Source organism: Prunus persica, chromosome G4 (assembly GCF_000346465.2).
Source record: "Prunus persica cultivar Lovell chromosome G4, Prunus_persica_NCBIv2, whole genome shotgun sequence".
NCBI lineage: Eukaryota > Viridiplantae > Streptophyta > Magnoliopsida > Rosales > Rosaceae > Prunus > Prunus persica.
Window position 1 is genome coordinate 10,132,532 of NC_034012.1, and position 13,502 is coordinate 10,146,033.

The window sequence follows — 13,502 nt, forward strand, 5'->3', positions numbered from 1 at the left end:
GCTATATATTAACTGCCATGGAGATGGAGCTTTCGTTGACCCAGTTGAACATTTTTCCAGGTATATATATATAGTACACATATAAATGCCATCATTGTTTACTACAACTAACAAATATTCCATGCATATATAAATTTTTTTTTCTCCAAATATTAATTTAAAAAATAAGTAATTAGAGAGTTAATTGAGGAATATATGAAAGTATTAATGTTTTGAAAATGTCATATTTTCTAATTATATTCTAAACTAATTTTGTACTCAATGTCATATTTTCTATTTGATTACGTTATTGACGGGAAATAGAAAAAGTACTATCCCCGAAAATTTCTCAGGGTGGTGGGGTGGAGTTAGTTGTCAATGGTCAATGGTGGTTGATAGAGTGACATCTAGAATTCCAAAGTACATGGAGTGATATTAATGAAAATTAATATGAAAGGTGGAGCGGATAATACAAACATATTAAATAGGTGGACAACTACCCATCACAATAAATAATAGGAAAATTATATTTGAATAATTACGCTGAGCTATTTTTTTTTCCTAAGCTTAACTTGTATTGCTAGCTAGTTCTCAATCCCAAACCAAATCCAAAATAATACGATAATAAAAACCCAAAATAAGCGGCAAAAGTAAAGGAGACACTTTAACTGATTCTCACTCCAAAAAGAAAGCCAACTTACCTACCAAAACCTCCAAGTTCCAACCAAAAGAAGAGAGTGAGCACCTACCTCTCAAAGAATAACAACCGAAAGAGAGTCACCTAACAAAAGAGTCACACTGCTACACTAGACACACCAAGCTCATCAAATATCTGTAACTAGTAATATTATGTCGATGGAGGAAAACAAAGAAAGGAAGATAGTTTATTGAATAACTTTTCGATGTGACAATTGCACTTTATATGATCATAACGCTTTATTCGTTTTATAATCGACACACTCAAATATTGAATTACTACGCATTGTACGTGGAGCATATATTGAGAACCCATAATCCCACAACGAATTTCTTAAACAAAAAGTTCATAGTTTTCAAGTTTTATAAATTATTAATGTTTTGATTGTTGAGTTGAGACCGGTCGCGCGCAAGAATTATTTTTAGTTTCTTTGATCCCTTATATTATTTAGTTATGCCAATAAATATATATGCGCAGGTGAGAGCACGCACTGTTGTTTATAATTTGATGATATTGTCCTCTGTCAGAAATCTACTTTAGGATTACAGGCTACGTGGAGGCATTACCTCATTACATAATAAATCCATGAATTGTCGGTACAATCAATCTCCTCACCTACCTTCATCATATTTTATTATATACAACCAAATTTGGCAAGCTCCACCTGATTCTTGACTAAATCATGTTTCAACTTCATGTTTTCTTGGGTCAAAGGGCAATAAACTTAAATGGAACCATAACTTTGACTGCTCGTATGAATGATGCTATTTCTCACAGCTTCCTTTAACAACCTTAACTGTCAAAATATATGCAAACTACCTACATATGAATTCTTTATCTGAGCTAACGGAGTATAGTCAAGGGGAGAAGGAGCTTGACTTGCAAATTATGTTCGAATTCCTATGGCACTTAGGTTTGAATTCCTATAGCACCTTTGTAGTGTGCGTATGAAAAACCATTCTCCTCTTATAATTTAGATTATCACTTATTCTTAAAAAAATAATTCTTTATCTGAAACACATGTGTTTTGTTTTTATAGTGTGTGAGTGATTGCAGTAAATCTTCTTTCAACTACAAAACACCAAAAAAAAAGGAAAAAGAAAAAGATTCCATGGCTTGGTCTTAAACACTCTAAGCATAGGATTCGGATCCCTTAAAAATTGTACCGTTTTCATACATTGTAGTGGCGATGATGTGTCTAGGATGGCCAGCAAATTTTTCCTTTTTATAAATAAAAAAATACACTCACCAAAGGAAGCCAAGAGAAAAAGCCCAAACACATACAGACACTCGTATAAATGGCCAAAGCCCAACAACCAAGTTAACAAGCTAAAGGCCGCAGAACATTAAAAAAAATGCAACGAGGAGGGTGGATGGCCAGCAGTTTCCTGACGAAGAAAAATACTGATGATAAGGGGACTTGCACAAGCAACATTAATCACATTCATAATCAGAGAATTTATGTCAGAAAATGGGAGTGACCAACACTATGATAACTCCCCTTGTAACACATGTTTCTCATTTAAAGAGAACTTGAGGATGAGAGTTTCAAGCATTCACTCTGGCATCTTCTAAGGCAGATGTCATTCCAGTTTGGTACTTGATGCTGGTTTACACAAACCGTCCGCGCGCATGCATCCGCGCAGGCATCGAGCTCAGATACACCGCAGACAGTGACACAAGTATCAGGAATTGGGTCCTTTGAGAATGCACCAACCTTTTTCAGCATTCTCTTCGATGTGCACACCCTCTCACATACAAAAATTTCATCGGAACTCTTCTCCCTCCCTCTAGCACTCTTTATTCTCTCCTCTTCCGCACGCCTTTTCTTCACTCGAATTGCTTGTCCTGCAACCACTGCAGGGATAGCGGCTAACAGGGACCACCACACTTCCACCATCACCAATGCACTGGTCAATCTCTTCTTCAGAAGTCTAACAGAAAAAAAAAGAAGGAAATACAATGAACTTTCTGATCATTTAGTTATCATTAGAATCTTCGCTTACGCATCACTTTACAAAATTCTACTTGTCATTTTGGCATAATCCAATGGTTATACAACTAAAGCCTGAAATATTCAGGTCACTGTGAGAGAATCCTTGAATTACATGTAACAGATACAATGTCAACTAATAAAAAAGAGAAACATATAGCAGAAGTTGTAGAGCAAAATAAAATGAATCCCATGCAAGAACAAGGCCACAGAGAAAATGTACAAGCATTAGTCCGACCTTTTCTCTAATTCAGTTCCAAACAAAAGATCGCAACCAAGTTGACTCATGTCATCTTGTAGAAAAACAATAGAGAAAACAGGAAAGATTGCTAAAGGGGGTTGGCATTTGCCAAAAAAGCCTAGATAAGATATTTTCATTTTTCTTAATATGTTCAAAAGAATATTGGAGTCACCTGAGAAAACATTTGAATATACTCTTGCCTTGAAAATAAAAAAGTAACTATCATGAATGTACAGCCATTATACATTTTAAGTTCCAAGGGATATAGGAATCAGGCCACTAAGTTTGAAAATTTTGAAACTGAAAAACTGGGGACATCAAACTTGAAAAACAATATAACTCGCACATTTCCTACATTGCAAGCCTCTCTCTGTCAATTTTTTCCGGGTTCATGTTTTCTAGAAATTTGTTTGACCAAGTCTCAGTAGAAAATATCTGATGACTATATATACACACATGCAAATTGATACAAGGTGCAGCCTTATTCAACTGGAAAACAACCCAGTTTATGTATTTCAAAAAAAGCAACCATCTTAAGCACAATAGCACAATTTCAGTAAGTTTCCCTTTAACAAGAACAAGTATTTCAAAACATCTCCTCAATATTTTTCTTGTCCCCTTCACTTCAGTTATTGGAACTTAGTTAAATAATAATAATAAAATATAAAAATAAGCAGATAGATAAACCCTTATGCATACGGCAGAGCAGACCCACTAGTTATTTCCAATAACACAATTTGTCACAATGCATCATATGATACATGAATGCCTACTAGGAAGACTACAAAACACACAGAAAAATTACAGTCTCAAACTCTCAAAGAGGCATTTCATCAACCATTGCAGTCAAGCCCAACCTCGTGATCAAAGTTCATATCAAAATCAAGACTTTCCCAAATCAAAATTTTCAAAAATGGAAAAACATTACAGACAAAAATCTAAAATCGCCAAATTAAAATCAATTTTCAGTAAGGGCGGCCATGGCAGTAACTGATTCAAAATCCTTGAAAATTTCGAGCAGAGAAAAGGATAACTCACTGAAAAGTATGAAGCTTTGGGAGTTGGAGAAGTAAACGTGCAAGAGTTTGCGAAGTTGAAGAGCTCCTGGAGGTGCCTGTGAATGTCGTGAAGGTGAGGAGCTTCTGAGAATCTGAGGCAGCGACCGGTTAGGTTGAAGAAATGTTTCTTCTTCTTGGGCCAGAAGCCCAATCTAAACAGTAAAACCCAATACACCCAGTTCTAAGTTCTAACTGACGATTTTTTAAAATTATTTTGAATTTAAAACTTTAAAAAAAAGCTCAAAAAGTTGAAGAAAAATCCATGAGCTATATGGTTTGGTTTATTTCTGTTTTTATTTTTTTTAAAATATTTTCTAATCATGGATAAAATTGGGAAATTTGGTTTTTTTTTTTTTTTTCAGAGCTGGGTGTATTAATAAGATTCTAGGGTGCATTGTACAACCCATGGAGGATGGTATTTTTTAGAAGAAAAAAATAAAGAACAAAAAAATAGGGGAAAAAAAAAAGAAGGCAATCCATGTCCATTATTTCCATATTGTATATTATTAATTAATGAATCGAAATAAAATCTACTCTAATAAAAAATGACAAAACTTTGGGATAAAATAATTATAAAAAAAAAAAAGAAAGGAAAATTTGATTCTAAATACATGTGCTGCTAAGTTACAAAAATAATAATATGCTTCACACTGTAGTAGTTTGGGTATCAATCAAGTATATTTGAGAACGTCATTGAGAAGATAGACTAAAAGCAACGAAACAGGGTATAGCAGGTAGGTCAAGAAGGCTGTCCAGAGAGAAAAGGTTGAAACAAAACTTGCAATGATACCCATTACAGTGCAGACAATTAGAACCACCAATAATTCAGCAGAAAATTCCCATGTCATTTCACGAGCATAAATTATTGCTAGAAGCACAGAAACTCCCAGCACATTGTTCATAAAAACTCCACCATAAATCTGCATCCAATGAAAAAAGAGAGAAAGGAAAGTTGGTCAAGATATGAAAATGAAAGAAATTTGAATACAATCGATAGTCTAAACTGGGGGGTTTCTCACACGCTGTTAGCTACTGATTTGCAAGTCAAGACTATTTTTTACTGATTTAGACACCGTTGGCTAATTGAAAAAATGAACTTAGAAAATCACAAACCTCAGAAAATGTCAAAGAAGTGGTTCTTGGTGTTTTTCTAGAAGCTGCTTTAATTGCTGAAGTGGCTTGCCTAGCATTTGTTGCCAAGGGGACAAGCACAAATGCTACACAGAAAGAAGGAATACCTGCAGCTTCGGAAAAAGCCTGAACACTATCTATAAGAGGCTCTGCTAGAACTGCTAAAACAACAAATCCAAGCACCAAATACGTTATGGCCTTCAACCAAGCCCATATGGACTTGTCTACAGATGATCCACCTTCGCCTTTCTCTTCATCCACCAACCTATCTGTTTCTTCCCAAGTTCTCTGCATAATTTCACTTTAAAGAATTAAATTTTACAATTGTATGCATGCATGATAGTTCTTTTCAATCAAAATATACTCGGCTCGTTATGTGTGAATCACGGTTTGATACGTGTGGAGAAATTTTATATTTTTTGTGTTTTAACTCGTATATGTGTCGGATTGTGATTGACATGTAAAAAGAAGTGTCTCATATACCAAGCAATATTGTTTTCAGTCCATTTCCCTTAAAATTTTTACCGTTACTTACTTGATAGATATCGTCTTCAGATTCACGCGACGAGGAGGGGGGTTGAGTACCATTGGATTTATTTATCCATTTTGTTAATCCAGTAACAAATTCTTCCTCACTGATCATTTTGTCTCCATTTGTGTCAAGTTCTTCTATCAATTTCACAACTGATTCATCCATGTCCCCTGGAATCTTACCAAACTTGATATCCGCGATCAGTTCTTTTAGTTCTGCTTGCGATATATTATTATTTCCATCAAGATCAATCTTTTCAAACAACCTGTTGTTTTCACGTGGAAAGGAACAAAAGACATAGATTAATTGCTGATTAATTACATCTATATGATAGTTATGTTAGATTACCAAAGACTCTCATACTATGTTACATTACCACCGGACTCGAAGCTTAAATTGTTAGAAAATGAACCAACATTGTATATATATCAAGCTAACAAAGTGTGTCACTATTATTAGTATAATTGTTTGTATACTAACTAATTCTTGGTCTACTGGTATTTCTCTTTTTAATGTTAGAAGATGTGGTGCTAGATTCGATTTCTCCCTCCACGTTGATTGAAAAATAAAAAGTTTGTACGCGACACACGTATAGCAACCAAATGTGGTCTAACCTTCTAATATTTGGTATATCAGGCATGCCATCTTCTGTGAGAATGCTTCCAAGTGAATTGCTTTGGACATGTCTTAGTACTTCTGACATTAGATTCTTCTTCATTTCACGTTCTCTTCTCCTATTTTCAATCCAAGGTTGAAAGACCTAATAAAGCATATACAAATTAATGAGGAAAATGGAAGTAATATTATGAATAAGGCAATATATTTTTTCACATAATGCAGTATGTAAATGTTAATTATATGTTCAAGTTACCTCATATATGTTCTCCAACGATCTTTGGGTATGTTGTTTATGCACTGCCTTGACCTCATCAATCCACTTTGTGAAGCCATTGATGAATTCATCTTTAGTGATTTTCCCATCACGATCCAGGTCAAACTGTTTCATCACTTCTGCTGTTCCTTTATCCTTATCGTCTTCTGTTGATATGAATTTGATTTCAAGGAGAAGTTCTTTCACTTCAGAAAGTGATATATAATTGTCACCATCTTCATCCACTTCCTCAAATAGCCTGCAATGTATACACATTGTTTCATTAAGTTAAGCAGAGTGATCAATAATAAACAATATATACCCTCTAATTCTTAGTTGAAAATCATATATATGACCCTACTCCAAAACCGAACCTCTTTTACTTCTTATAGATAAGACGCTAACACGTGCACTGACGGATCATTTGATGAGTAAATTTGGTGACTCTAGCATTATTGACGGATACACAAGAATGAAAAAGAAAACGCAGAGCTCCAGTGGTAGAGCAAATATCCACGCAGTTCCAAGGAAGCCTCACCTTCTGATAGCATATAAATTCGGTGCCCCTTGGACAGTGAGGAGTCTCCCTAGTGCATGTTTTTGTACATGCTGTAAAATGCTTGACACCAAATGCCCATGTTTGACAAACTCTAATCTTCTTTTTTGAACCCAGGGCTGGAAGATCTGCAGGGTTTTAAGATGTTGAAGATTATGAGTTCATCATAGACATTATAATTAGTAACATTAGCAAGCAAAAAGATTAAATAGATGTGTATACCTGATAAATAAAGTACAATAAAAGGAAGAAAACAGAAACACAGAGAGCAATCAAGATGGCAATGCGTTCCTTGGAAGAAGATTGGAAGATATTTGCAATTTGCATTATAAGAAATGGTGCTCCTGAACAAATCATAATCCTTGCAAGGCGGCTGGTCTCTACATCCGTAGTAATACCACAACCTATGAATTCAAAGGAAAAGTAAAAAAAATAATAAATGAAAAAGTTGACAGTGAACATTCTTCAAAGTAATTATTGTAATTATATGGTGCATTTTTTAAATTAGGTCGAAACTCAGTGTCTAGAAATATATATATAATCTAATCTAAACTACGAGAAGGGGGATTCGAACTACAATGGAGAGTCGGGAGCACATATGCTCTAGCCAACTTGACTAAACCTATTTTCCTTATTTATTACTGTAGAGAGGATACATGATTTTTTTATTTTTTATTTGGAAATAATCCAATACCTGTCAAGGATGCAGGTAGTCTTTTCCATGATAAAGGTGGAGAGGAAATTGAATCCTTGGAAGCCTCAGAGTCAGAGCTGAGTTCATTTGGAAAGTCTTGGCTGCCGACAATTACACAAGTCCCCCAAAGTATTGTTAAGAGCAAAATTGATGTTCCAGCCAACAACCCAACTCCAGTATACACATATTCCGCAGCAATGTCCTTGGAGTTAAAAAGTCCAGAAGCTGTAAACAAGGGTTTTCAAATTAAAATTACAATTAGTCAGTCATATGCTATATGAATCTATATGTAATCAAAGTAGACTCTAGTACAATAACCAAGCTAAATTGCAACTTGCCTAATTAATTTGGTGTCATCAATAATTCAATTGTTTGTTTGATTCTTTTATTCCCTGATTTGGTTTTAGTTTCTGTGCGTCTTGTATGTCGTAGATGCAGAAATACTTATATGAAACGAGATAACACTATTGTGTTATTTCCAACCAATCACAGACTGACATGTTTCATATAATTATTTTGTTATATAAAACGGGATAGCACTATTTTGTTATTTTGTTATAATAAAATCTTATATTTGTTGCATGTAACTCACCCATTTGATTTTACACCCCCCCCCAAAAAAAAAAGAAGTGAATGTTGACTCTTCCAAGCCGTACAACATTTGACTTTAGCCAACCGTAAGCCATGTTGTAACTTGTCCATTAAATAATTGTATCAGAAAATTTGTCCAACAAATTTGCAAATCACAGGCAAGTATATGTTTGATATCACATCATCACTATTGACAGTTGGCATCCCTCACAGCCAGCAATATTATGTATTAATAAACAACAAAAGCTGTATTTTTATTTGTGAGAGTCACATTTTTCATATATAATATAATTATTCTAATGCCAGCTATGTTTTCGTTCAATGTCAATTTTTTTAATGTTGGAAGATGCAGTAAGTTTCCGCTTAATTATATCATGGATGAAAATAATCATTAATTTAATGAATAATGATGTGTAGTTCAGATTAATAATTCGACAATGCAATATATCAAATGATAATTTAATATTTAAGATGCGTCATTGACATAACATGTTTAGCGATATTTGAATAATTAATCAGAAATCAGATCCTATCCACATAAGTCAAGAGTAGGGTTGAGAGTGTATATGAAGGTTTATGGATCATATATTGTAGAACATTTAGCATCCTCTATGATTTTGTGACAACATAGGAAGAAGATAGAAATTTGTAAGTGTATATATGCATACACACACACACACAAAACCAATCAAAGTGATATAAGAAGAAAAAAACTAATGAAAAAAGAAATTAATGAAGAAGATGGAAATTTCAGTTACCTACCAAGAAGTAAAAGAGACTCAGGAAGGGCACCAAGGACATGAAATGCACTGGCACCAAAGACACCAGGACCCAAAATCTGGAAAATCTGCTCACCCCCAGCAGCCAAATAAGACTCTCCATGAAACAGCAAGAACTCATAAACCACCATCAGAAACACTTGCCCATACACACTGTTGGAGCATGGCAAGAACCCATAAAGCTGCTCACATGTCTCCTCTTCTGCAGAATCAATTCCTTTGAAAAGCAACAGGGAGCTGCTGCTGCTTTGATTTTGATTATGAGGATGATGATGATGATCTGTTTCACCATCTGAAACCAATCTAAAATAACGGCCTCGGACTTGGACTATTATAACAAGAAGAACCAAAACCCAGTATGCAGTTTTGGTGATGATGTTGCTCATATTCTCTTGTTGCTCTGCTTGGAATGAAGAGGGGAGCTACATGCCAGTTTTCATGGTTTCAAAGCTTTGAAAAGAATAGCTAGGGAGATTAGTGTGCACTAATAAGGTCAATGTGTTCTTTTTGTTGATTGTTTATTTAGTGGATTAGGTGATCTTTGGTGACTTTATTCCTAATCAGAAAACACAAAGCAACCAATTGTTTCATAAGTCTGAAAGGTGTGCATAATTTTTTTTTAAAACTTTGTAACGTTGTTTTTCTTTTTGGGTCTGTCCAGTCTCATGACCTTGGTGGCCGTCATGTTTGATGCACATGCATTTGTTCATTTTTGTTTTCTTCTTAATTTTCTAATATATATATATATATATATATATATATGGTTTAGGGATTCGTTATTATAAAAAATCACTTGAATTCGATATCATTTGACCACTCAATTGAATTATTGAAATTTTAGTACTTTCTTGAAGCACCATGTTTATTGATTTTGTAGGACACAATTGAATATCAAAATGGTTTCTGGTTTATTTAATTTTTTGTAAGGATGATTTATGAATGTAGACTTAAAAAATAGATTATTTGGATCATTGAAAAAATATTTGAAGGGGACCCTAAAGGTTGTCCCTCAAATAAAATTATTTGAAGGATCCTTCAATAGAAAGAGACTATAATTATTTAAGGATGATGATGATGATGATCTGTTCCACCATCTGAAGCCAGTCTAAAAGAACGGCCTCCGACTTGGATTGTAACGACCCGGTCCTAAATAAATGGTAAATATTAATTTATTCAGATAAAAGACCATTTTGCCCCTAGAATATTTTATTAAGTTTAAAGTTGACTTTTTGACCAGGAAGGAATTTAGGAATTTCAACTTTACCGTTGCGTAGAGCACGGCGAGTTGAGTCTTTAGACACGTAGTGGGCTTGAATCGGAGCTGTGACGAAAAAGTTACGAGCAAAACATCACTAGTGGCACAATCGTAAATTTTGCAAAAAAGGTTTGATAAAAGTCAGAAAAGCCCTCATCTCTCTCTCTCTCTCTCTCTCTCTCTCTCTCTCTCTCTCTCTCTCTCTCTCTCTCTCTCTCTCTCTCTCTCTCTCTCTCTCTCCGCGCGCGTAGCCTCCCTTCGTTTTTCTACACAGCCGTGGCTTCCAAGAGCCACCGTCGCCACCACGGACCACCACCGGCCACGAGGCCGGACCCGTTCAAACTGCGGCCACCTCATCTTCCTTTTCTGATCAACCATAGCCCCTGGAACCACCGGTGTTGGCCGGAAAAAGTAGAAATTCGAGCGGTTTTTGACAGATTTTTCGAAAGCCCATTCGGACGTTTCCGGTAACCAAATCATGCGATCCAGGCATGCTTTTCCATCATCTCAATGTGATCTAGTTGCTGGTTGGGTTATTTAGGATCAATTTCTGCATTTTGGTTGTCAATTAAGCGATAGAAGTTTTGGCCGGTTTCGGCCTCTGATTTCGTCACTTCGGTCATTTTTCGGGGTATGTTCAAGAACAAAAGTGTCTCCAAATGGGGTTTTACACCTAGATTAGGAAGCTTGGCCGGTGGTTTAGAGTTTTCCTAGCCGCCAGAAATTATTCAAGGCACCTACGCGCTGTCGGCGCGTGGGCCAAGTAATGGATCGGCGTTATGTCCTAAAGTGATCTCCTGGTCTTCACGAGCACGTAGGTACTTTCAGATTCCAATTTGGTTGACATTTGAACCCCGAACGGATTTTGCCTATTGTACGTTATCCGGGTTCGATAGGTTTGAACAATTGGATAGTCTTGAATTTAATATATGATAATCTAGACATTTCTAAGATCGTGTAGGAATTCGCGGATCGTGAATCGGAGCCCCGGATGTTTCGGCGTATGGGGGAGATTATGTGATGGTTCGGTCACACATGACGTAGGTTATTCGGCGTGTTGACAGACCCCATATGTGGCGTTGGATGTTTCGGCATATGGGAAGATTTTGTGATTGTTAAGTCCCACGTGGCGTAGGTTATCCGGTATGAGGATAGACCCCATATATGGCGTTGGATGTTACAGTGTGTGGGGGAGATTATGTGATGGTTAGGTCACACGTGGCATAGGTTATCCGGTGTATTGACAAACCTCATACGTGGCGTTGGATGTTCCGGCTTATGGGGAGATTTTGTGATTGTTAGGTCCCACGTGACGTAGGTTATCCGGCGTGAGGACAGACCCCATACGTGGCGTTGGATGTTTCAGCATATGAGGGAGATTATGTGATGGTTAGGTCACACGTGGCGTAGGTTATCCGGCGTGTTGACAGACCCCATACGCGGCGTTGGATATTCTGGCATATGATGAGATTTTGTGATTGTTAGGTCACGTGGCGTAGGTTATTCGGTTTGAGGACAGACCTCTTACGTGGCGTTGAATGTTCCGCCATCTTAGGGAGATTATGTGATGGTTAGGTCACACGTGGCGTAAGATATCCGGCGTGTTGACAGACCCCATACGTGGCGTTGGATGTTCCGGCGTATAGGGAGATTTTGTGTTTAACAGAGAGATGAATAAAGGTATTGTATGTGTTTAGAATCGGGATTTAGTAGAAAGAATTGCGTGTGGCTTGATCCCTCAGTAAGGGTATGTAGACAGCCTAAGGTAGCGCCTAGGTGCAGCCGCTGACTAAACGTTATAATGTTGTTTTTAGGTTTGATTATATGGTATTATGGGCCGAGGCCCCTGGGACTATTGGTGATAATTCATAGATGGTAGTTGATGCATGCTAGAAATTTGTGGGATGTTATTTAATGTGGATTACAGCGGTACTCGTAAAATTTATTTGAGTTCTTTAATTGCATTGTTAGTATATTAATTGACTTAAGAGTACCACTAGTGGTTCTGCCTTGATTTATTTGAAGGCTGGAGGCCTTGTCTGTAAACTGTGTGCTATTACATTGTGTGTGCTGGCAGTTGGCTTTTTAAATTGTGTTTTATTGCAGGTTGAAAATTTGGGGAATGTTTAATTCACAAAGGGGACTCTGCCGAAATTTTGGCAGAAAGTCTTGTGCCTTATTTGTTTTGGAAAAAGGAGACTACAGTTTTACCAAGTGGGCCCGACATCGGGGTGATGTTGGAATTTCCACAAGATTCGTCCCAGATTTTGGGTAATTCGGAGTAGGTCCTGTCATGGACTATAATTACAAGAAGAACCAAAACCCAATATGCAGTGTTGGTGATGTTGTTGCTCATATTCTCTTCTTGCTCTCCTTGGAATGAAGAGGGGAGCTACATGTCAATTTTCATGCTTTCAAAGCTTTGAAAAGTATAGCTAGGAAGATCAGTGTGCGTTAATAAGGTTGTTGATGGTTGATATCATCACTGTGAGTCAAGCCTATCAGAGAGCACCGTGTGGCCACAAGAGACCAAATATCTCTTGTACTCAACCGACCAGGTTGACCACCCTGGGTGTTGATAAAAGGCCTTCTAGCCGAACCTGTCATAAGATAGTGTGAAACCTTGGTCGGGCATTCGAACACCGACCCGAACACCGTGATGCTGTGTAACCAAAGACGTGTTGTTATTTTAACATGACCAGACCCCTGTTGAGTCAGTCACTCCATGCGCCTGATGCCAGCCTAGTGATGGAAATGGATCATTTAATGCGCTTCATATCCAAAGCCAAGTGTCGCTTGGCTAGTTGATCCATTGTAACCAGCTTGGTGAGGAGCGCCCGTAGTTGCTCTCTAATTCGACCATTGGGTAAAGAAGAGCTCTCTTCCCTTGAAAAGACTGGAGGATATTTGCCCTCTCCTTCTCCCCCTATAAATACTCTTCACCCGTATTAGGGCAAAGATAATAAATATTCTCATATGCCAACTCTTCATCTCTCTTTCATCTTTAAACCACTTCTAACTTAGCCATTGGAGAGGATTCAACTGGGGCACACCTAGTCTGCCCTTATTATGATAATTGCTTGAAGTGTGCAGGTCATCCTAAGAGAGCAGCTTAGCCACGTGAT

General features: G+C 36.9%; 2 protein-coding genes across 3 annotated transcripts; both read right to left on the reverse strand.

Moving 5' to 3' along the window:
- On the reverse strand, positions 2,066 to 4,112 carry LOC18778786 (uncharacterized protein At5g64816). Its single transcript, XM_007212173.2, has 2 exons — positions 3,949 to 4,112; positions 2,066 to 2,610 (listed from the first exon to the last, which is right to left on the reverse strand). Exon 2 carries the CDS (start codon positions 2,574 to 2,576, stop codon positions 2,199 to 2,201), a length of 378 nt encoding a protein of 125 aa, XP_007212235.1. The 5' UTR covers positions 2,577 to 2,610; positions 3,949 to 4,112; the 3' UTR covers positions 2,066 to 2,198.
- On the reverse strand, positions 4,545 to 9,626 carry LOC18778993. 2 transcript variants are annotated; one of them, XM_020562911.1, is made up of 9 exons: positions 9,106 to 9,623; positions 7,753 to 7,977; positions 7,281 to 7,462; positions 7,041 to 7,186; positions 6,503 to 6,761; positions 6,246 to 6,391; positions 5,635 to 5,896; positions 5,082 to 5,387; positions 4,545 to 4,888 (listed from the first exon to the last, which is right to left on the reverse strand). In XM_020562911.1, the coding sequence occupies exons 1-9, from the start codon at positions 9,506 to 9,508 to the stop codon at positions 4,640 to 4,642; spliced, it is 2,178 nt and encodes a 725-aa protein (XP_020418500.1). In that variant the 5' UTR covers positions 9,509 to 9,623; the 3' UTR covers positions 4,545 to 4,639. The 2 variants fall into 2 exon arrangements, with proteins under 2 accessions (XP_020418500.1, XP_020418501.1); XM_020562912.1 differs by having other exon boundaries at positions 4,716 to 4,888; positions 5,207 to 5,387; positions 9,106 to 9,626.